This window comes from Scophthalmus maximus, chromosome 3, assembly GCF_022379125.1.
Source record: "Scophthalmus maximus strain ysfricsl-2021 chromosome 3, ASM2237912v1, whole genome shotgun sequence".
Taxonomy (NCBI): Eukaryota; Metazoa; Chordata; class Actinopteri; order Pleuronectiformes; family Scophthalmidae; genus Scophthalmus; species Scophthalmus maximus.
The window spans coordinates 9,321,743-9,344,907 of NC_061517.1; the positions used below are offsets into that span (position 1 = coordinate 9,321,743).

Below are 23,165 nucleotides of genomic sequence, written 5' to 3' on the forward strand. Positions count from 1 at the left end.
TCATGGCGTTCCATACATGCCTTCATGTCCTCTCCGGTGCGAAGAGCCGGAAAACCCAAAATGATCCCAAGTGAGTGTGACGCGGCCCCGGCACGAGCAGGCTCCACCCTGCGCCCCGGACCATGTGGTTCCCATCGCTCCTGTTGCCGGGACTCGGAGTAGAGGAAGAATAGAACAGCGCCGCAGCTCAGACGGATGGGATGGGTCTTCTGGGGGCGAGACGCTAGATCACTTTGTGCCACTCATAACGCCCCACATGGGCAACTTGTCCCCCGCCGACACTCGCATCAGCAGCGCCCGTTCGGAGTTGAACGCTGTCCGGGCGTCCAGTGCCCGCGCCTGACAGGTGCGCACAGTGCGCAGATAGGATGGGCAGACGCGAGGCGGACAGCAGAGGCGCAATGAACTCCGGCGACCGCTCCGAGCTCGGCTGTCTGCAGGACGCGGCATCCAGAGGCCACCGAGCCGGCGGGGAGTCTCCGAGGCTGGACCGCCGGCGCGCCTGCAGCGCGGAGCGGGTGCAGAGAAGCCCAGAGACGGGGCCGCTGGGCCGGGCAATGACGGCCACGGCGCCCATGGAGGTGAAGAAGCACCAGCACAAACACAACCTGAAACACCGCTACGAGGTGATGGAGACCCTGGGGAAGGGCACCTACGGCAAAGTGAAGAGGGCGGTGGAGAGAACGAGTCTGAGGACGGTGAGTCATGTGTTGCTGGTGGAATATGATGTTGGATGTTATTTTAAACTAAGGATGCTGTGTGTTCTCATCCCAAGTGTTCAACCTACATACATGACCTCTTAACCTCCTCTGCTGCTCTGATGACCAGTCAAGAAGTTGTTAGAGATAACGTTGTGCTGTTGATGCTTTATCTTCTCTCTGTGTGTGTGTGTGTGTGTGTGTTGCTGTTCCAAGAATGCTGCTCATAGGTTATTAAATATTCATTTGGAGGTGGAGCTGAGCTCCTGGGCGGCATGTGTGTGAGTCTGCATAAGTGTGCGTGTGTGTGCGTGTGCGCTTGTGCTTGTGTTTCTGTGTGTGTGCGTGTGTGTGTGTGTGTGAGTCTGCATAAGTGTGTGTGTGTGTGTGCGTGTGTGCTTGTGTTTGTGTTTGTGTGTTTGTGGGTGAGCTCATGGGCCGATGCTGAACCCAGCTCATGCTTCTTCCAGTGCTGCCAGGCAGAGATTCCTTTGGTCTGACTCACTCAGCACTTGAACAAGGGGATGAAATTACAACAATAGGTCTCCTCCAAGGAGAGGAGAGTCTGAGCCCCCTTGCCAGCAACCCACTGAAACACACCCGCAAACGTGCACACTGAAGGCAGACAAAACGATCTGTTGCTGTTGAATTTCACATTGTGAATATCCAGGGTACAGGATATGGTGCCAGAATACTTAGTTTGAATAATTGTGGGTTTAAGTCTACAGTCAGGCTTTAATCACCTCACTCTGCTCTGATCTGAGCACAAACAGACAGGGACCCCGTCGGCCTCAAATTCCCCCTCTCTTCCTTTTTAGTAAACAAACACACACAAATCCGAATGGCACAAATCCTCTTTCGCTCTGACTGTGAGTCGTCCAGAGGACAGAGAGTGGGCCTGAAAGACAAACAACAGGTTGGAGACGGATGGGAGAGCATGCAGAGAATTAAATCTGTAGTGTGTGTGTGTGTGTGTGTGTGTGTGTGTGTGTGTGTGTGTGTGTGTGTGTGTGTGTGTGTGTGTGTGTGTGTGTGTGTGTGTGTGTGTGTGTGTGTGTGTGTGTGTGTGTGTGTGTGTGTGTGTGTGTGTGGAATTTTCTTTTACTGAATTCCTTGAGTCAGTGGCCAGCACATACCAAGGATTCTTTGAAACAAAACGGACATTATTTTTGGAAACAAGACCAGGGGGCTGTTGTTTGAGTGTGTGTGTGTGTGGGGGGGGGGGGGGGGGGGGGGGGGGGGGGTGGGGGGGGTGGGGGGGTTAGAAGAGGTGGGAGAGGAGAAAAAGAGGAGATGTTTTGGCTTAAAGAGCTTATTTAAGGTTGTCCCTGTAAACTGGGCCCATTGTGCATTGCTGCAGAAAGCGAACACGACTAATGAACAGGAAGAAATGGAAGGAAAAGATACTGGGTGTTGGGTACGCTGGGTCACTAATCTGTACTGTAGGTCACTTCCACTGGCTGGGAGCCTGACTCGTCTCTTGGACTGAAGAAAAAAACAAGATTAAGTTGTTTTTTTTTGTGCATTGTAGTTTTTGGGATGTAAAAGTTTTCATGGTATCCATAGCTATTAACTTGTGTTGCGCCATTTGGAAAGAAACTTCTTAAGCTGCTTTCAGAAATGCAAGTCCTGCCATTTTCAAGGAGTTTTCACTGGCCCCATAAAGCTTAAAAGCTTATTATTTTTATTATTTATTGTACATAGTTTGTTCAAACTCATGCAAAAACGTAAGTGTGAAAAATAACTTTTTGTTTTACAGGGGGTAATACAGTATGTGCTGAACTATTTCTTGGCTGCAAGCAGCAACTTGCTGGAGTCCAGCTAATCGTTTGCACCCAGCCGAGGATATAAATCCCCATGAAACCACAAATTGACATTTTTACACTTGCGGTCATTGGCAGGATTTTGCCATTTTTTTCTCTTTGTAGTTATCGCGGTTGCTCCCTGGTTGAGCCTTTCCCCATGTGGACAAATCTTGACGCTGCCCACTTTTTGTGGGTATGTGAAGTCACAATGGGGTCTTGGGGTGACGAGCAGCCGCTCGCCCACTTCCTGTCAGATTTATTCCCACAGCCAAATTAGTGCACACATGCACACAAGCACAGACCCAAACGTACACATCCTTGAAGTCTGAGCATCGCTGGAGATCCCTGCTGCATCTGTGAGAGATTTAGCAGCAGGATTACATGGGCTTCTTGCCAAAGGGACCCTTGACCTCACCATCCAGCTGCACACACACAAACTCACACACACACGCAGAGCCCCAAGACTCCGTAACCAGTAAATAGAAAAATGCGCCGTGTGTTGATGATGGTGGATTGCAAATGGACTAATACCAACAAACTTGATGCTGTTTCAGCCAGCGGCTGGTTACCTTATAGCTCAAGACTACAAACAGGGGGAAACAGCTAGCCTGGCTCTGACCAAAAAAACTGACAACCCGCACCTTTTAAATGTCACCAATGCTGACATACCCACAAAGTCGTCAGCGTCAAGATTTGTCCATGTGGGGAAAGGCTCATCCAGGGACGACCGCGATAACTACACAGAGAGAAAAAAAGTTCCACTTCGTCTTGTTGAGATTAAGACTCATTATTATCATTACATACTGTAGCAGTGCAAAACACCGCCTGTTCCATGACATTCACAGTGTGTCCTTCTCCTGCACTCATCACGTCCGCATGACTCGCCCTCGTTGCTGCTTGTGTTTCCCGCGTGTCCCGTTGCAGTTTGGTGTTTAAGGCCGATATCTCACACGGAGCACATTATTTGGATGGACAATAAGACATTGTTAGTGCGACGGATACTTTACGGGTCACACTTGGAAATGACGCATACGCTGCATAGTTGTGTGCACAAAGGGTGGAATCACACATACCCACACTTCCTCTTCACACGTGCCCCTTTTAAGGAAAAATGCTCTGAGTGTGACTCTCCTCTCTGCGCTCTGCTGATCGGACTAAGACGCCAAGTCCGAGGAGGTAACTCAAGGCTCAGAGTGCCTTTTTACTTTCTGCACACTTTAACACACTTAAGTCACTTTCGCCGATACTGCTAGATGCCTCGTACATCCTCCCCCTTTACCCCTTCACTTTATTTCATGTTCGCCCCTTCCCTTCCTCACATTGCTGCCCCAGCCAGGATGTAATTGGGTCAGAAAACATTAACAAGCATGCACACATCCACATGATAATATCTCTTGTGCCGTTTTAGCTGACAGCCACTGAAAATGAGTTGCCCATTAACTCTGACCCAGTACCCATCTACCTCTTGCCTGACAGAGTGTAGCCACACCGGTCTGGGGACGTGGGGAAAAAGTATCCTCATAGAATCGTTTCCCTCTCTTGGCATGTTTAAAAATGGGATACTCAGCGGGACCTTCCTGGTTAAATAAAGGATATATACAATATAGCAAAGATAGAATCCTTTCAAAAAAAAAGATAGCACCTCATCAGTAGCAGAAGGTCAGGCCAGACCTGAGAGTTCACTGGAGTGTGTTTGCCCTGTGTTGCATAACTGTTGCAGCCAATGGAGCGTGTGAATTGTGACTTCCAATGTCTCCTAGACGTTGTCTTTTTTCCCAGCAGCTGAGCATTCTGAAGCTGTGACCCGAGGGAGAAGCCTGCTCGCCCGTAGAGACTCTGTAGGGGACAGACTCATACAGCAGTGGGACCAGTGCTATCCGAGGATGTCGACCTCGCAAACTAGTCCTATAGACTCACCGTCTCACTTCACATCTCTTACTCCTTTGTTGTCCTCTCTTTTTTTAGTATGTACTCTTTCTAGAGAGGCCACCCTGGTCTATCCTGCCTGTGTGTGTGTGTGTGTGTGTGTGTGTGTGTGTGTGTGTGTGTGTGTGTGTGTGTGTGTGTGTGTGTGTGTGTGTGTGTGTGTGTGTGTGTGTGTGTGTGTGTGTGTGTGTGTGTGTGTGTGTGTGTGTGTGTGTGTGTGTGTGTGTGTGTGTGTGTGTGTGTGTCCATGTGTGGGTTCGGTGGTTGAGGGTTACCTCGGGGTACAGTAAGTGCCCAGGATTAATGAAGCAGAGTGTGAACAGTGCAGCTGTCAACCTTCTGCCTCTGAGCGAGCTCAGATCACAGGAGACCTGCTCTCACCATCCAGCCTTTAAAACCCACATAATCACCTCTAATACCCAGAGATTTCATATGCGTGTATGTGTGTGTCTGTGTGAAAGTAACTGCATCAACACTATGTATGTCTTTGTTTCCACGCATGTCGATTCAAGTGATCCACCAACTGCATTTATCAGCTCTTTCGAATGACTTGAGTTGAAGTGAAGAGGAAAATCAGTAAATTGGTCGGTTTGCGGAGGAATCTTTGTTTATGGCAATAGATCTGTGAAATCAACAAGTATGCTGTTATCGTGCTGTGGATGACGGCTTCTCCCAGAAGGATTAGTTTTGTTTCTGTCTCTCCAAGTGGTTGACTGTCCACACTAAATCACCTCAGTGATCAAACGATGTGTGCTTTGAACGTCAAGCTTCATGCGACATGTATTATCGACTCAATAGCGTGTGTTCCGTCACAGGTGGCAATCAAGTCGATCAGCAAGGAGCGCATCACAGACGACCTGGACAAAATCCACATCCAGAGGGAGATCGAGATCACCTCCTCGCTCAGACACGCCCACATCGTACGCGTCTACGAGGGTAACCGTGCAAACACTCACACATTGCAGAGTCAAAATGAAGGCAGGGTTGATTTACATTTTGGTAATAACAACAGATCAGGGCTGCTATGAAATCAAAGTGGGTGTCATACTCCTTTATCACACACACACACACACACACACACACACACACACACACACACACACACACACACACACACACACACACACACACACACACACACACACACACACACACACACACACACAAACAGAGTGTTTAGTTATGTGTTGCCAAATAATGTCCAGAAGAGATGATGCTGGAAATATTTTTTATTTTACCGTCAACAAGTCCCATTTGAAGATTAAAACCAACAATCAATTAATCTGACTAAAAAGCATGTGTCCAAATCCTGATATAGCTTCTTCCTTCGTGCGATAAACCCCCTTGAAATGAACCACAACTTTTGGACCGCACTGTAGTTTATTTTGGGTTGATCCCATGTAAACAGCCGAAAATGTTCACCGAATCTTGAGCTGAAAATAGTCCTGCGTGAGTAGTGCTCGCTAAAGTCTGCGGTGCCCAGCTACTTTAAGATTTAGAGATTTGCCTTCCAAATAATTTATTTGTAAAATGTATTTGTGAAGCATTTTCTGTCTTTAAAAACAGTATTGAGAGAAATTCTAACATATTGTTGTGCTTGGTCTTTTCATGGGATTTGAGTATCACCAGCCAAATCCTCTGAAAGCCTCTAATATTGAGTATCCATTGTTGAATTTCATCCTGTAAAGATTAGGCTTAATGCCCCTATGTGAGAACGAGATGTATATATGAGCGCATATCGTATTATTTCTGAGGCAATGTCGCTCACGGGGGAACCGGCAGTCCTGCACACTTTCTGGTCACTTGTACTCACTTTACTCAATTACACTGTTTTCGGGCAGTAAAACTTAATCAGGTAAGAGTGTTACGTCATGGAAAACGCGCACAAAGGACCAACAGTGTGCGTGATCTCTGGTTCCTTCCTGGTTTAAATAGATTCAGATGAAAAGAATGTAGTAATTAAAAACAGTAGATTTGAAGACTTTGGTTAAAAAAAAAAAAAGTCAGTTTACCAACTCCATTTAGCAGATCCAGGGAGACATCGACTACTCTGCTCAACACTTATCGAGCTTCTGTCTGTCTCTGTTGCAACAGATGCAGAAAATGTCGAGGTGTCTTTTGACGCTCATATACCTGCGTAATGTTCATTAGGCCGTGTTGTGAATGTGTCCTGCGTTCCTGTGCAGTGTTCGAGAGCCGGGATAAGATCGTGATAGTGATGGAGTATGCCAGCAGAGGAGAGCTGTACGATTACATCCAGGAGAGGAGGAGACTGCCAGAGACAGAAGCCAGAAGCATCTTCAGACAAATCGCGTCTGCTGTCCACTACTGCCACAAGGTTCTTACTCACACACACACACACACACACACACACACACACACACAAACGCATTCTGAGAAAATGCACCACAGGCATTCAGCATAAATTGGGAAACAACATGTAGGCACGTGTTGATTTGCACGCTGCGGTATTCAACTGTGCACAAGCAAATACGCCATCGCTAAATCCACTAAATCCTAATCCTAATACAGCAGAAAAACTTGACTCGAGTTTTCAGATCCCTCTGGGTTAAGAGCGCATTAAGCCTTGATTGTTTTTGACAGTCACACACTGACACGTTTAACTGACACGTTGCTCAAATGAGCTCCCGCCCTCCCTCCACGTTATTGTGAGCCCTGGCAAAGGAACACGTTCTTCTTTGTTTTCTTTGTTATTGGTGTGTACATAAAATCTGACAGGAATTATCAAGTTAATACACAAAAATCCTATCGACACCAGTCGTGCATTATACCGCAGTGCAGCAGAAGTGAGGATCTGTGCCCTTCAGTCAGCTGAGTTTGGACTTGACAGAAAGGTGTTTGTTTTCGTATCATTCTAATTTTAGCATGGTTGGTTTTCTTCATGAACCGCTCGCATTCAATTTAGAGATCAGCTCCTGCTGCTTTGTAACCGTGTTAGGCAGGGAGATGGATTCTGTGCCCGCTTTTTTGTGCCCGCAAATATTTTCCCAAAATAGATGTGAATGTTGCGGCATGAATGAATTATTGAATGTGCCTCTGAGGTATGCAGGACACATGGAGGGATTATTACGGCTTCAAGGGAAGAATGGAAATAATTCAGTCATTTGTTGACTTTCCTTCTGTTTTTTCTTCTTCTGCTATCCTAAAAATAGCAGGGATAAAATCTGGTCAGCAACATAGTTTTTTTTGTTATCCTTATCTCTACCTTGCATACACAGACTCACACACACACACACACACACACAAACACACAAACACAGACACACGCTGAGGTCATGGGTCATTTCCTTCACTTGCAGTAAGCGCTTTGAAGAGGATGTAATTAATGAAAGAAAGGGGGCTCTTCTGGCTCATTAGCCAGAAGCTTTCAGATAAACCGTCTGGAGTGTTCAAATATTCTCTGCGTCACATGACTTCCTGGGCGGCCACGCTTATATAGCAGCATTGTCTCTTTTTATGATTAACTGCCTTCTCTATATGATTGAAACACTTGATCCTGCAACAGATGTTTCCCCCCATTGCATGGCCGTTCCTCACTATAGGGTCCACAGAGGTCACCACTCTGGGGCCTCACGTTGGCTCCCAGGTGCTTAATGACATCACGGGTTGAAATCCCATCTAAACAGACAAATTAACCCCATCAAAGCTCTTCCTAATGTCTGATGATGATGATTAAACAGCCTGAAAACCTCTTTCAAAACTCTTTGGTGTGTTAAACTCACGGCCCTGCAACGTGAGGCACAATGATCATAAAATAATAAATGAAAGACAAATGCTCTCTGCACCACTGGCGGGTTTTATATCGTAAACTTCAGACTTGCGTCTGATGTTTGCAGGCGGAGAGAAAAACATCTGACAGGAGGGAGGAGCGGCGCAGGAACTCACGTGTGTCTCTGCTCTCTTGCAGAACGGTGTGGTGCATCGAGACCTCAAACTGGAGAACATCCTTTTGGATCAAGATTTGAATGTAAAGGTAAGAATGGTCGATAAAGGAAGATTTTGGCAGCTCCAAAATGAAATGCAAACCAAGTGCACATTCAGAACATACACTGGAACACTCTCTGCCCGCAGTTATTTCAATGTGTCGTTAAGTCATGCACATTGAAGCAGCACAAACATTGTGCCAGGTCTTATAAAAAGAAGCCAGGGGTCTTTTTTATTTTTGCCTTATTTGGATATTCCTCTCCTTATATGGGAGTTGTGCATGGCTAAAGGGGAATTCAGGGAATCCAGTGGCAATCGTGCCAATCTGAGGGTTTCGGTTTAAGTATGCTCGCCGTCCATCGAAAGAAAGCACAATGTGCAGACCTCTCAGCAGCTCTTCATTCATCAACCAAAGGCTCCATACCGTAGTCCGTGCAGTTTCCAGGCACGTGTGCAGGATACGTTTGTATGTTTAGGAGAAAGAGTGTCTGATACAAGCATCCATCACTGAGGAATGTCTTTGCCAAAGCACTGAAATTATGTTCCTCTGGTGGCCATTTTACACTTGCAGGGAGTACGCACGCACGCACGCACGCACGCACGCAGGTAAAGCTGTGTAAACAGCACCGCTCACATGCTCCGTCCACACATCATTGTTGCCACTGTCTGAACAGGAATAATATCAACAGTCAGCCGACTTCTATATACACAGTGTCATCTTCCCTCTGTGAGGTCTCTGTTTCTCTGGACCTCTGCTCCACGGAAATGAAGCTGTCACGTTGGGTATTTTTAACACCAGCGGGGCTGATAGGGGGGCTGCGGCACATGCCAATAATCTCTCCAGATAGAGAGGAGCCCCGGTATGTCTGTGTTTGGCTCTGGTGTCCTCGAGTGAGTGATTGTTCCGTTACGTGCAGCCTGATGTTTTTGGCCCCTTTTCTCTTCCCTGAATCACACTCACTTTGGCGGAAGCTCAGCACACCTATTTTTGGCTCTTTTCAAAGGAATTGCTTTTCGAGTTCCTGTGGGAGGGGGAGTTTTGCCTCAGGAATAAAAGTTTGTTCTCGGTGAAAAGGGAATCTGCATTGCGAGAGGATGAGTGGAAGCAAATGAGTGAATAATATTTTTTATGAAGGGGTTCAGTGTTAGGTGTGTGACAGCTGTTGGGTGGTTTATGTCTTTCATCAATGGCTGAGAATCACTGTCACACAAACCCTTTCTGTTCAGGCGACGCAAACATATGAACACAACGACACTTGTTTTGCTTTTGAATGAGAAATGACCTTTAGATCAGTTGTATTGAAAACTTGTGTTATGTTCCAGGAAATGATCAAATTGTCTGGTCATAAAATGGCTCAGGAGCACGGGACCCAAAATGAATGTAATCATAATTTATTGATCAATGCTCTGTCTTCTCTCTTGTTCTGCAGCTGGCTGACTTCGGCCTCTCCAATCATTTCCAGAGGGGCAGTCTGCTGCAGACCTACTGTGGAAGTCCACTGTACGCTGCTCCGGAGATAGTGAAGGGACTGCCGTACCAGGGCCCAGAGGTGGGTCACACGCTCACATCACTGGTTTCAAATATTATGAGGTTGTTCCGTAAAGTTGAAACATGCAGGTTCTGTAAATCAAGCTAGAGCCAGCTTCAGATCAAGTGGCAACCCACGGTGACGTTTGTGAACTGCTGTTTTGAAGCCTCGAGTTTGGATTTATGGGATTGGTCCTAAATGGCACCATAACTTACAAAATGAACATTATGCTGTATTAAATAAGACCTGACACTAGAGATTGAGCCAATGAACTCCTGAGGAAAACGTTTACTGACGTTATAAATCAAGTGAGAAATAGGGTCATTTTCACGAGGGTAGTTGCCCTCTGCTGGTCATTTTGGTAGAATACACTTAGCTGGTGACTACATCCATTTTTATTTAATCTAAGCTTTAGACCCCAAAACAAACCAATCTGCATACACCTTGCCCTTCACTTCCATTTGTATTGATGTACGCTGTCTGGACATGGGGAGTGGACATGTTGAAGCAAAGGGTTTCTCCTGGGTGGGGATATGAAAATATGAAAAAACGATGACGCTTGAATTCAGTTTTGTGATTTTCAGCAATAAAGACTGCTTTTTTTTTTCAAAAGAACCCCCCCCCCCCCCAGTTGTGACAAGTAATTTGACATGGCATTCAAACGCATCACCTTCATGCAGTCTGAATGCCACATGCATGTTCCGAAGGCCAAGTGTGTGATTAGATCTACTAAAAATAAAGTCAGGCCCTCATGTCCTGCATGTGAAAATAAAGAAATAAATAAATAAAACAATGAATATTTATATGTGTGGTTTGAAGATCTTGAATATGCTGCAGATGAACCACGGTAAATGGGACAGGCAAAATCTAATATTTATTTTTAATATATATATTAGGAAATGTGACTAAAATTACATCACACCATGTACCATCTCATGACTTTTGTGAGTTATGTGCATGGCATATTCTTCATCATGTATGTTTTTGCATGCCAGGTGGACTGCTGGGCGCTGGGGGTGTTGCTCTACGCCCTGGTGTACAGCAGCATGCCATTCGATGGGGCCAGTCACACCACGCTCACCGAGCAGATAAGCCAGGGTCGCTATCACAGACCCAACCCCCCCTCAGGTAAACTTTTGTCAATGTCCACCAACATTATATTCACACTTCTGTTTACCAGAAGTGTCCGGTGTGATTGCCTAGTGTGTCCTTCTGACTAGTATCCTGTGAAATACTTTGTGTCGGTCCGGTCGGCTGCTGTAAATAGCTGTTGACTCTGTTCCTCCAGACGCCTGCGCCCTTATCGACTGGCTGTTGACAGTGCGTGTGGATGAGAGAGCCACGATAGAGGATGTAGCCAACCACTGGTGGGTGAACTGGGGTTATGAAGAGAGTGTGTGTGACTGCCCTTCATCTCCGCACCAAGAGTGTCCCTCCCCCCTGCTGGCTCGCTACATCGACTGGCAGAATCGGGTCGCCGCTGCCAGCAACATGAATGTTGACCCAGGGTGCCCGTCCTCAGACTCCTCCTGTCCAACTCAGCGCTCTAATCACCCCTGTTACTTCAGCTTACCTCTGAAGAGTGACCGTGGAGGAGGAAGGGCCCGTGGGGGAATTTCAAGCCTCAGGAAGTCACGCAAGGAGAATGCAATTCCCCAGACTGCACAGGGAGCATGTGGTGGTGTTTGTGCAACAGCTGCCTCCACTGTTGGGGTTTCCTCCACTTCCACTATTGAAAGGAAGAAGCCCAAAGGTATTCTGAAACCCCAGAGGAGTTTTGACTCAGTCTTTCACAGCCCCCCTAAAGAAAACTCTCCCTCCCAATTATATATCACTTCTCCCCAGCCTTGTCGAACACATGCTGAAGTCCTCTCAACCAGCCTGCCGCCCCCCTCAACATTCAGTCAGCCCTCATCTAAAATGCCCAAGAAGGGGATACTGAAGAACTTGTATGGAGGGGAGTCGAGTTATGGCTCTTCCTCAGAGAGCAGGGGCTCTGGGGCAGGAGTTAAAGAGAGCGAAGCAGGTGATTTGTGCTCCTTCAAACAGCACAGTTGTCTCCCAGCAGCAGATGATAGTCCCACCATGCGCACAGAGGCAGTAAGAAGGAGGAAGGGTATTCTGAAACGTAACGGCAAGTTCTCTCGCAGTCTGGACCTTCCTGATGACCACCACTCATCGCCCTCTGCAGCCCCCGCGACGTTCCCCGAGGCGCTGCAGCAGCTCCTCCACGCCGCAGGGGGCGCCGAGGGCCGTCGTAGCCGCCCCTCCAGTGTGGTGAGCGAGGACAGCCTCTTCTCCTCTGATTCCTTTGACTTGCTGGACCTCAGCACCCAGTCACGTCGCAGGGTTTTCTCCCGGGGGACGCAGCACAGCGCCTGCAGCTCTGAGGAGGACCTGGAGCAGCTGAGGCCGACGGGGTCGGTGAAGACAGAGGACAGAAGGAAATGCTGACATGAGCTGAAGAACATAGTTCTTCTTCTGTGACAATCATTGCCTGCCAAAAGACTTAATGAACTCTTACATGAAGGTTGCATCTTGAGTACGTGAACTCACCTGATCCTTTTCCTGCCAATGCAAAGCACCATTTCTTGGCAAATTTTTTTTAATATTGAATGATGAAATAAGCCGTACAGGCAATGCAGAGAGTTACAAGACATTAAGCGACATTCAATAGGGAACCGATAGCAGCTGAACTGCAGAGGTGGCACCTGAATGTGGCAGAATGAACAGAATGACAGCCTGTGTCATGAACTTGCTCTAAACCACACCTGCACAGCAAATCCTCTTTTTAGATTTTAGAGCAGATCTGGGTTCAGAGGAGCCTTGGAAATCTGAATCTGGATGCTGTAATCTGGTCAAGTTAGCTCTGAGCTAATGAGAAGTATAACAAAAACTAAGTGCCAGCTTGAATATGTGAATCAATGTGTCGGTCTGTAGACAGCTCTATTGTGAGCAGAAATCCTGCTCAACTATATTGTTGTGATATTTCTAACATCTAACTAACACTTTACCCTGTTTAGCATTTGTGAGCACCACGTAAACATTTAATAACTAGTTTTAAACTCACTGAGATGCAGTAGTTTGCAGATACAGTATCAGGACATTTTAATTGTTTCTCAACGTATAGTACATGTGAACAATTATATCTGATATTGTCATTCATCATCTGTGTGTACACCAGGCACCACTGATAGGTGCCCACAAGAGGAGTTAGAGTCGCTCTTCACAGACACTTATATCTGCGCACAGGTACATTTGAGTGTTTGAATAAACCATTCGTCAAATGTTTATATCCTGCCGCTTTATTCTCTCCAAGTGAGGAAATGGAATATTTACAGTTCCCATAATGCAGATGAAAATCATTTACATTTTTTAAAGAATGTAAAGATCCAATCATCACTAAAGCGTATGCCATGCAAGAGAGACAAAAAAAACAAACGCAAATGGTTATTGCCTATATTGCTTAATGCCACTGTTATTACAACCACTACATCCATTGTGTTGTCTAATATAACTTGGCTATGTTCGGCTGACAGTCATGTGATATCCATGAAGTCAGTGTAACATTGTGTGATCAGCAATTGTGTGTGAAACTGCCACTGTAGGAGCAGTGGCTGGATAAACTTTGAAACAGGCCACAACACAAGCGTGCACCCATCGCAGGTGCGCTCTGGTATTTAAACAAGTACCACTAAACTCCTTTATACTGCCTATAAATATTCAGTAGGAGCGGTTGAAGCACAGTGTTACCTATTTCACTTTGTTATTGAGTATATTTATATATTATATTGTGCACAATTTGCTCCTTTGCACCAACAGGCAAAGTTTCAATTGCAGGTGGATGACTCGTTTTCTACCGTGACCCCACCAACGCGGCTGTGGCTACGTTAACACAGTAGATGTATGCAATTATTACAAACCTGTAATTTTAAGACTACAAGAAAACAACTCTGTTCCTTTTGTGTTCATTTTTTCCTTTTTTTCCTTTTTTTTTTGAAAAGCCAATAAATTATGTGAATCTTAACACTTTCCTAATGGTTTATTATTTTTTTTTGTTTGTTTGCTTTGTTTTTTTAATCTTTCTGGCTCCGAGCACGAAACAATACACAGAATTTTTCTTATGAAAGACAAAAGGTTCATCTGTCAAATTAACTTCCAGAGTCCCATGTCTCCATAAACACAGAGCTGTGTTTACCCTGCAGACTGTGTTCATTAAAACACTCAGCAGAGTGTGGAAATATTTTGTGAACTCACTTCACTTCAGGTCACATTTAGATTTTATTTGATCATTTTGTATCGAGTGTGTTGGAGTGTGTCGGAACAAAAGTGAGCAATGGGGCATTCACCATGACACTTTCCCTTTTGTTTCCTATTTTGGCTTTGGTAATGGAGAGAACCCATCATTGGCGGTAGGTAAAAAATGTCTTAATGCCTTGATGCTGGTTTCAAAGTTTACATTTTCCACTATTAATTGCCAAAATGCGACCCCTTAAAAATATAATTGCATGTTGTCAGAAATGCATGTGCTCCTTATTTTTCTGAAAAGCTTTGAACATTGTCGAGATGAAAGAAAGCAAAGTTCACCAGCAGGTCTTGTTTAGAGGTGGGGCAGTCGGGTAAGGCTCACATAAACACAGGGATTACTTTTTACCACCCACTTGTATGGTTTCAACTATTTTAAGTGAAACTGTTGTATACGCAGTCCAATGACTTTAATGTTGATTGACGGCAGATGAAGTCCAGAGCAGTCAGTCCCTCGGGGAGCATTGAGTTACATAACCATTTATCTGTTTAGCGATATTGACATTGCACGCACGTGACAGTACTGTGCTATCTGGCACCAAGACGTCAGCAGCAGATTCTGTAAGTCCTGTAAGTTGCGAGGTGGGGACTCCATGGATGGGACTTGTTTGTCCAGCACATCCCACAGATGTGGGATTGGAATGAGATATGGGGAATTCAGAGGCCAAGCCAACACCTTGAACTCGCAACAGGATAATGCGTGGCAGGGCGCATTATCCTGCTGATGTATACATATATCAAGTTGTGTTCTTTTATTGAAATCTCAACAGTGAGCAGTATTGACCAGTAAGATGTATGACCCCACTAATGCTCTCTGCTCTCACTGAGGAGCTCGAAGAAAACAAACAAAGGACTTGGCTTTAATAGTCAGAGGAGGATGGCTGTAGAGTAACGGCAGCATCAAAGTTGTGTCTGGGCTTGTCAATCACACGGACAATTTCCTTAAGCTGAATGGCCAAGGATGTTGAAGTATTCAAAATATCTGCAATAATTACTAATGCAAACCAGGGGGAAGGGCTTCCCAGCCAGGCCTCGCTGGCCAAGAAGCTTTTCTTTCTGTTCCGTCACGTGTGGAAAAAGGTTCTGTTGGGTGAACGAAAGCGGGCAGACTTTACCGGTTATGAATCTGCTTACTGGGACTCGGGCAGTCAGGGACCAGTAGCTTTTCGGTGGAGAAATCCCTCACTACCAACATGCTGAGGCAACGAATCTTTGAATTTGGACTTTTGGAGCAGTGCAGCAGATAGTCAATCACAACAAGAACAAAAAACAAAAATATATAAATACAAAAATATTTATCAACAGAAACATAACCTACCTTTACTTGTTGTTTTTTTAATGATCATCTTGTTGCTGAGTTTAAACAACCCCTACACAGAAAGTATAACTTTTCATCCAAGGACCTTGTCCCACACATATAAAGCCTTATCATGTCGATTACGCGATAAAACCATCCACTCAGCCTGGTCAGATTACAATAACTGTGTCAGATGTCAAGGCCTCTGAGGTTATCGGACCTACAGTACAACAGAGTGATATCTGTCTGTACAGGAAGTGTAAAAAAGACCATGCCTCTATACAAACCCTTTTAGTGTTTCTATTTAGCAGTAAGTGTATTTGGAAAGTTGTTTTCCGTCTACTTAAATGATTCAAAGCTGACTGCTCGCCTGTAATAGAATATCTGAGTTGTGTAACATTTTTCTACGGGCTACAGTTCAGTGCATTTTTCTTGCTCGATTTGTGTTGTTGATGCCCTTCTTGTGTACCGAATGTGCTTGTTGATTAGTAACTGTCATATGTGGATGAAAGGCACACACACACTCCTGTGATCTGTGATCTCATCGCATATAACAGGTAGTGAATCCTCTCAGCATCCCTTTTTGAATTATAGCAGACACAAAGAGGCGAGACCCTGAGTTACTTGACCACATTTGAAAATCCAAGAACAGACAGAGACCGAGACACAGGAAAGGAAAGATTTCTTGAGGAACTCTTGCTCTTAAAATCTATGGAGTCAGGGATCAGCTGCAGTTGAAGAACCACACACACACATACACACACACAAACACATCACACAATTTTGGGTCCTTCGAGATGGAGCCAAACATCTGCTCGAGCCCAGAATGATCAGGCCCGATGAGAGAGACCCAGAGCGAACATAGACGAGACTAACTTCTCGAGACAGATTTATCTTTTATCCGAAGACCTAAGGCAATATTTCCAACAGCTTACATCACCAAACTCTTGCTGACATCACCCAAAAGCATTCAGCTGATAAACCTCTTGTTTGGTTACACACATGAGATAATCACCCTAACTATGGGCAACAACTTTATCATCATAAACAGAGAACGTCTTGATGATTTGAACAGTTTCTATGATTCACCCTGTTTATCTTGGAAAAATCTAAAAACGTTCCCACTGATGGAGCACGAAAATATGTCCAAAGATAAATCAGTACTTAGTTGAGCACCTGTTGTAGTGGGTCACTTACTATGAACTCAACTGGACCATAAATAATTGAGGAGCAGTGACACCTTGTGGCCATCTGCTGTAGTTGGCCCAAAGACACAATAGGTAGAAAAGTACGTTTACATTAAAAATGTTTAAACATTATTATACAGTAATCGTTTCAGACAATGTGATGAAACAATTCCATTTTTAATGGGCAAAATGCTGTACTATAATAAATGTTCTCACATTTTTTAAAGAAAAATAAAAGACTGGGGATTTTTAATTTTAAGGAAAAGGAGAAACTAATTAAACTCTTAAGTATTTTTTCTAAATACTGGGAATCTAAACAGTGCAGTGCAGGAAAAAAACACTGAGATTAATCGAAACAATCTATTTCTTACTGTGCACTGTACCTTCATTTAAGTACCAGCAGGAATCAATTACTATTTCATTGGTACTTGATTCAACAATATTACACAATAATTCACGAGCTGTTTTATAGTGTTAAACCACATTCCCCTTTGAGTTTTCACAGACAGTGAGTATTTTCTTTTTGAGCTGCAGAAAAAAAATACAAAGATTACTGTGAATGTGGAAAAATGATAAAATGGGGGGGGTTGTTGATTAAGTTGTTAGTTTCAACCCCATGGCTGGTGTAAAAAGATGTAATGCTGCTTTAACTCAAGACACGCGTGGTAGATTACAAAGGGCTACTCACTGCAATTGATAGTGTGATGATTGACAAATGGTAGCCTGGTCTTTTTAATATATAAAGAATATATATAAAACATCGGCCCTGGCATTTTTGGCCCAGGAGGCCAGAGTGGTGCTTAGTGGCCAGAGTGGTTTAAACAGGGTAACCTAGTAATACTGTGTCCTCCAATATAGCTAGATAGATAGTTTATCGTACTTCTTATATAACTGCTAGCCTATAACAAATCAGTTGTGTGAGTGTGGTATATGCTCATAATCTCCCCTTCAGTACTTCATTGAGTATTATTCATGTTATTACATTTTTGCAGTTATGGCATGAGTCGCTCATAACACACACACACACACACACACACACACACACACACACACAGCCTCCCTCCCTTCCTGAGAGTCCCTGTTAATTTGCCTATTCCTTACCACGTCGTCAACTACTCTCTCTTCCATCTTTTCCTCACTCGCTCCCATGGCCCTGTCATGGTCACTCTCCTCCTCCTCGGCTTCTTCCCTGTCATTATGTTGTTTCTGCTTCTCTGTATAGCCAGCCACCTCTCCTCCTTCCTCTACAGGTAATGCTGATGTTGAAGCTGCTAGTACAGCCCCAAACATGTCTGAAATGTCCATGCTTACGCAAGGTAACGTAACCCCATTTGTACAGGTCCTATCCCCTGACCAATCGGCTTCGTAAATTTGCGGACGGGACTGGGGAAGGGGGTTCCTGGACTTGATTAGTTCAGGGCAGTGGCAATAAAGAAAATTAACCAATGGGCCGGCGCGGCCCAAAAAAAAAAAAAAAGGTCTATAAATTAAATCAGCGATTCGGCCCAAAAGTGAGTCGGCCCACCGGGAAATTGCCCGATATCCCAGATGGCCAGTCCAGCCCGGAGAAAGAGAAAGTCAGAAGTAAGAATGCTTGCGTAGCGTGTGAGGGCATTATAAAACAATAAATAGTTTCAAAGTATGTTGGTGTTTGTTTTGTTCAATCAATTACACATAGCGATCTCTGCGTACCATCCTCCCATGCCACCCTGCCAAGACCTGTTGCCACTCCTTTGCCACAGTCACATTGTTCACACTCATGTGACAATCACCTGACAAACACACACCATACGCTACACGCCATCAGAATGTATACCTGCAGGGGCGGATCTATACAGGGGGGTAGTGGGGGCGGCTGCCCCTCTAACTTTTGTGGTCTCAAAACTGTACTTGTAAAAAAACATGCCACTATGTCCACAAGCTTCTCAAAGCATTGAAACAAACAATGAATTAACCAGGGCTGGACTGGGACAAAAAATCGGCCCTGGCCTTTTTGGCCCAGGCGGCCAACACCCACCGTGATTGGTCAGACACATTCCCTGCAGACAGTCTTCTTAAAATGTGCGTGCATTCTATGATATGCGTTGCCTAGTGTTCTGCGTTCATGTGATAGTTTTGGATCCTTCAAGAGGGGTCTCAAGACTTATCTGTTGATCTTACACTTAAATAATTAATTAATTCTTAGAGTTATGATTTGTATATTTATGGTATTTGTTTATTTTGTATTATTATTGATATTTGATATTGTATTGCCATTATTGTTAGTATTACTATTTTGCTAAATATTGGCTTAGCAACTTTTAAAAACTACCACGTCGTCAACTACTCTCTCTTCCATCTTTTCCTCACTCGCTCCCATGGCCCTGTCATGGTCACTCTCCTCCTCCTCGGCTTCTTCCCTGTCATTATGTTGTTTCTGCTTCTCTGTATAGCCAGCCACCTCTCCTCCTTCCTCTACAGGTAATGCTGATGTTGAAGCAGCTAGTACAACTCCAAACATGTCTGAAATTTTGGCACATTTTTAGGCATTCGCCTGTAGATTTTTTAGTTTTTTCTCCTGTAATTTCTCTGCACCCCCCTTGCGCTTTGGTGGTCGTTTGTCCATTTAAACGTGAATGCTAAATTTCCAGCATAAGCATTATTACAGCTCGTGTCTCAGGGCCGGGAGGCGATATTACGAATCCCACCATGGCCACGCCAAGACCCGCCCTTCAATAGCATTTATTGGCCAGGTGTCCATGCTTACGCAAGGTAACGTAACCCCATTTGTACAGGTCCTATCCCCTGACCAATCGGCTTCGTAAATTTGCGGACGGGACTGGGGAAGGGGGTTCCTGGACTTGATTAGTTCAGGGCAGTGGCAATAAAGAAAATTAACCAATGGGCCGGCGCGGCCCAAAAAAAAAAAAAAAGGTCTATAAATTAAATCAGCGATTCGGCCCAAAAGTGAGTCGGCCCACCGGGAAATTGCCCGATATGCCAGATGGCCAGTCCAGCCCCGGAGAAAGAGAAAGTCAGAAGTAAGAATGCTTGCGTAGCGTGTGAGGGCATTATAAAACAATAAATAGTTTCAAAGTATGTTGGTGTTTGTTTTGTTCAATCAATTACACATAGCGATCTCTGCATACCGTCCTCCCATGCCACCCTGCCAAGACCTGTTGCCACTCCTTTGCCACAGTCACATTGTTCACACTCATGTGACAATCACCTGACAAACACACACCATACGCTACACGCCATCAGAATGTATACCTGCAGGGGCGGATCTATACAGGGGGGTAGTGGGGGCGGCTGCCCCTCTAACTTTTGTGGTCTCAAAACTGTACTTGTAAAAAAACATGCCACTATGTCCACAAGCTTCTCAAAGCATTGAAACAAACAATGAATTAACCAGGGCTGGACTGGGACAAAAAATCGGCCCTGGCCTTTTTGGCCCAGGCGGCCAACACCCACCGTGATTGGTCAGACACATTCCCTGCAGACAGTCTTCTTAAAATGTGCGTGCATTCTATGATATGCGTTGCCTAGTGTTCTGCGTTCATGTGATAGTTTTGGATCCTTCAAGAGGGGTCTCAAGACTTATCTGTTGATCTTACACTTAAATAATTAATTAATTCTTAGAGTTATGATTTGTATATTTATGGTATTTGTTTATTTTGTATTATTATTGATATTTGATATTGTATTGCCATTATTGTTAGTATTACTATTTTGCTAAATATTGGCTTAGCAACTTTTAAAAACTACCACGTCGTCAACTACTCTCTCTTCCATCTTTTCCTCACTCGCTCCCATGGCCCTGTCATGGTCACTCTCCTCCTCCTCGGCTTCTTCCCTGTCATTATGTTGTTTCTGCTTCTCTGTATAGCCAGCCACCTCTCCTCCTTCCTCTACAGGTAATGCTGATGTTGAAGCAGCTAGTACAACTCCAAACATGTCTGAAATTTTGGCACATTTTTAGGCATTCGCCTGTAGATTTTTTAGTTTTTTCTCCTGTAATTTCTCTGCACCCCCCTTGCGCTTTGGTGGTCGTTTGTCCATTTAAACGTGAATGCTAAATTTCCAGCATAAGCATTATTACAGCTCGTGTCTCAGGGCCGGGAGGCGATATTACGAATCCCACCATGGCCACGCCAAGACCCGCCCTTCAATAGCATTTATTGGCCAGGTGTCCATGCTTACGCAAGGTAACGTAACCCCATTTGTACAGGTCCTATCCCCTGACCAATCGGCTTCGTAAATTTGCGGACGGGACTGGGGAAGGGGGTTCCTGGACTTGATTAGTTCAGGGCAGTGGCAATAAAGAAAATTAACCAATGGGCCGGCGCGGCCCAAAAAAAAAAAAAAAGGTCTATAAATTAAATCAGCGATTCGGCCCAAAAGTGAGTCGGCCCACCGGGAAATTGCCCGATATGCCAGATGGCCAGTCCAGCCCCGGAGAAAGAGAAAGTCAGAAGTAAGAATGCTTGCGTAGCGTGTGAGGGCATTATAAAACAATAAATAGTTTCAAAGTATGTTGGTGTTTGTTTTGTTCAATCAATTACACATAGCGATCTCTGCATACCGTCCTCCCATGCCACCCTGCCAAGACCTGTTGCCACTCCTTTGCCACAGTCACATTGTTCACACTCATGTGACAATCACCTGACAAACACACACCATACGCTACACGCCATCAGAATGTATACCTGCAGGGGCGGATCTATACAGGGGGGTAGTGGGGACGGCTGCCCCTCTAACTTTTGTGGTCTCAAAACTGTACTTGTAAAAAAACATGCCACTATGTCCACAAGCTTCTCAAAGCATTGAAACAAACAATGAATTAACCAGGGCTGGACTGGGACAAAAAATCGGCCCTGGCCTTTTTGGCCCAGGCGGCCAACACCCACCGTGATTGGTCAGACACATTCCCTGCAGACAGTCTTCTTAAAATGTGCGTGCATTCTATGATATGCGTTGCCTAGTGTTCTGCGTTCATGTGATAGTTTTGGATCCTTCAAGAGGGGTCTCAAGACTTATCTGTTGATCTTACACTTAAATAATTAATTAATTCTTAGAGTTATGATTTGTATATTTATGGTATTTGTTTATTTTGTATTATTATTGATATTTGATATTGTATTGCCATTATTGTTAGTATTACTATTTTGCTAAATATTGGCTTAGCAACTTTTAAAAACTACCACGTCGTCAACTACTCTCTCTTCCAGTAAACTGGAGAGAGCAGGAGGGTCAGAGCAGGAGAAGGCCACAGAAGGAGATGAAGAAATAAGTGAAGGCCGTCGCCTTGAGCTCACTTAAAAAAGATGAGTGATCTTGGGTCATTTGTGGACGTCGTTTTCAATTATAATAAGTATTTGAGTTTTGTCTGCTGTTTTATACTTCCACTCCACTACATCTTGGAGGCAGGTATTATACTTGTTATATTTCCATTTTGCTATTAATATTTTCACTTTTTAAGAGATGCAAAGTTTTGTTTTGTTCAAACACTGGGCTTGTTCCTGTTATGCAATAAGAACGCTTGGGTAGCGTGTGAGGGCATGATAAAACAATAGTTTAAAATTATGTTTGTGTTTTTTTTGTTAAATCAATTACACATAGGGATCTCTGCATACCGTCCTCCCATGCCACCCTGCCAAGACCTGTTGCCACTCCTTTGCCACAGTCACATTGTCCACACTCATGTGACACTCACCTGACAAACACACGCCATACGCTACACGCCATCAGAATGTATACCTGCAGGGGCGGATCTATACAGGGGGGTAGTGGGGACGGCTGCCCCTCTAACTTTTGTGGTCTCAAAACTGTACTTGTAAAAAAACATGCCACTATGTCCACAAGCTTCTCAAAGCATTGAAACAAACAATGAATTAACCAGGGCTGGACTGGGACAAAAAATCGGCCCTGGCATTTTTGGCCCAGGCGGCCAACACCCACCGTGATTGGTCAGACACATTCCCTGCAGACAGGCCTCTTAAAATATGCGTGCATTCTATGATATGCGTTGCCTAGTGTTCTGCGTTCATGTGATAGTTTTGGATCCTTCAAGAGGGGTCTCAAGACTTATCTGTTGATCTTACACTTAAATAATTCATTCATTCTTAGAGTTATGATTTGTATATTTTTTATTATTGATATTTGATATTGTATTGCCATTATTGTTATTATTACTATTTTGCTAAATATTGGCTTAGCAACTTTTAAAAACTACCACGTCGTCAACTACTCTCTCTTCCATCTTTTCCTCACTCGCTCCCATGGCCCTGTCATGGTCACTCTCCTCCTCCTCGGCTTCTTCCCTGTCATTATGTTGTTTCTGCTTCTCTGTATAGCCAGCCACCTCTCCTCCTTCCTCTACAGGTAATGCTGATGTTGAAGCAGCTAGTACAACTCCAAACATGTCTGAAATTTTGGCACATTTTTAGGCATTCGCCTGTAGATTTTTTAGTTTTTTCTCCTGTAATTTCTCT

The 23,165-nt window shown here is 44.6% G+C and overlaps 1 protein-coding gene across 1 annotated transcript; it reads left to right on the forward strand.

Moving 5' to 3' along the window:
• The first annotated feature begins 68 nt into the window (after positions 1-68).
• LOC118317347 (NUAK family SNF1-like kinase 1) lies at positions 69-13,932 on the forward strand. Its single transcript, XM_035645962.2, has 7 exons — positions 69-698; positions 5,245-5,365; positions 6,616-6,767; positions 8,358-8,423; positions 9,805-9,924; positions 10,899-11,031; positions 11,192-13,932. The coding sequence occupies exons 1-7, from the start codon at positions 369-371 to the stop codon at positions 12,355-12,357; spliced, it is 2,088 nt and encodes a 695-aa protein (XP_035501855.1). The 5' UTR covers positions 69-368; the 3' UTR covers positions 12,358-13,932.
• Positions 13,933-23,165: the final 9,233 nt, after the last annotated feature.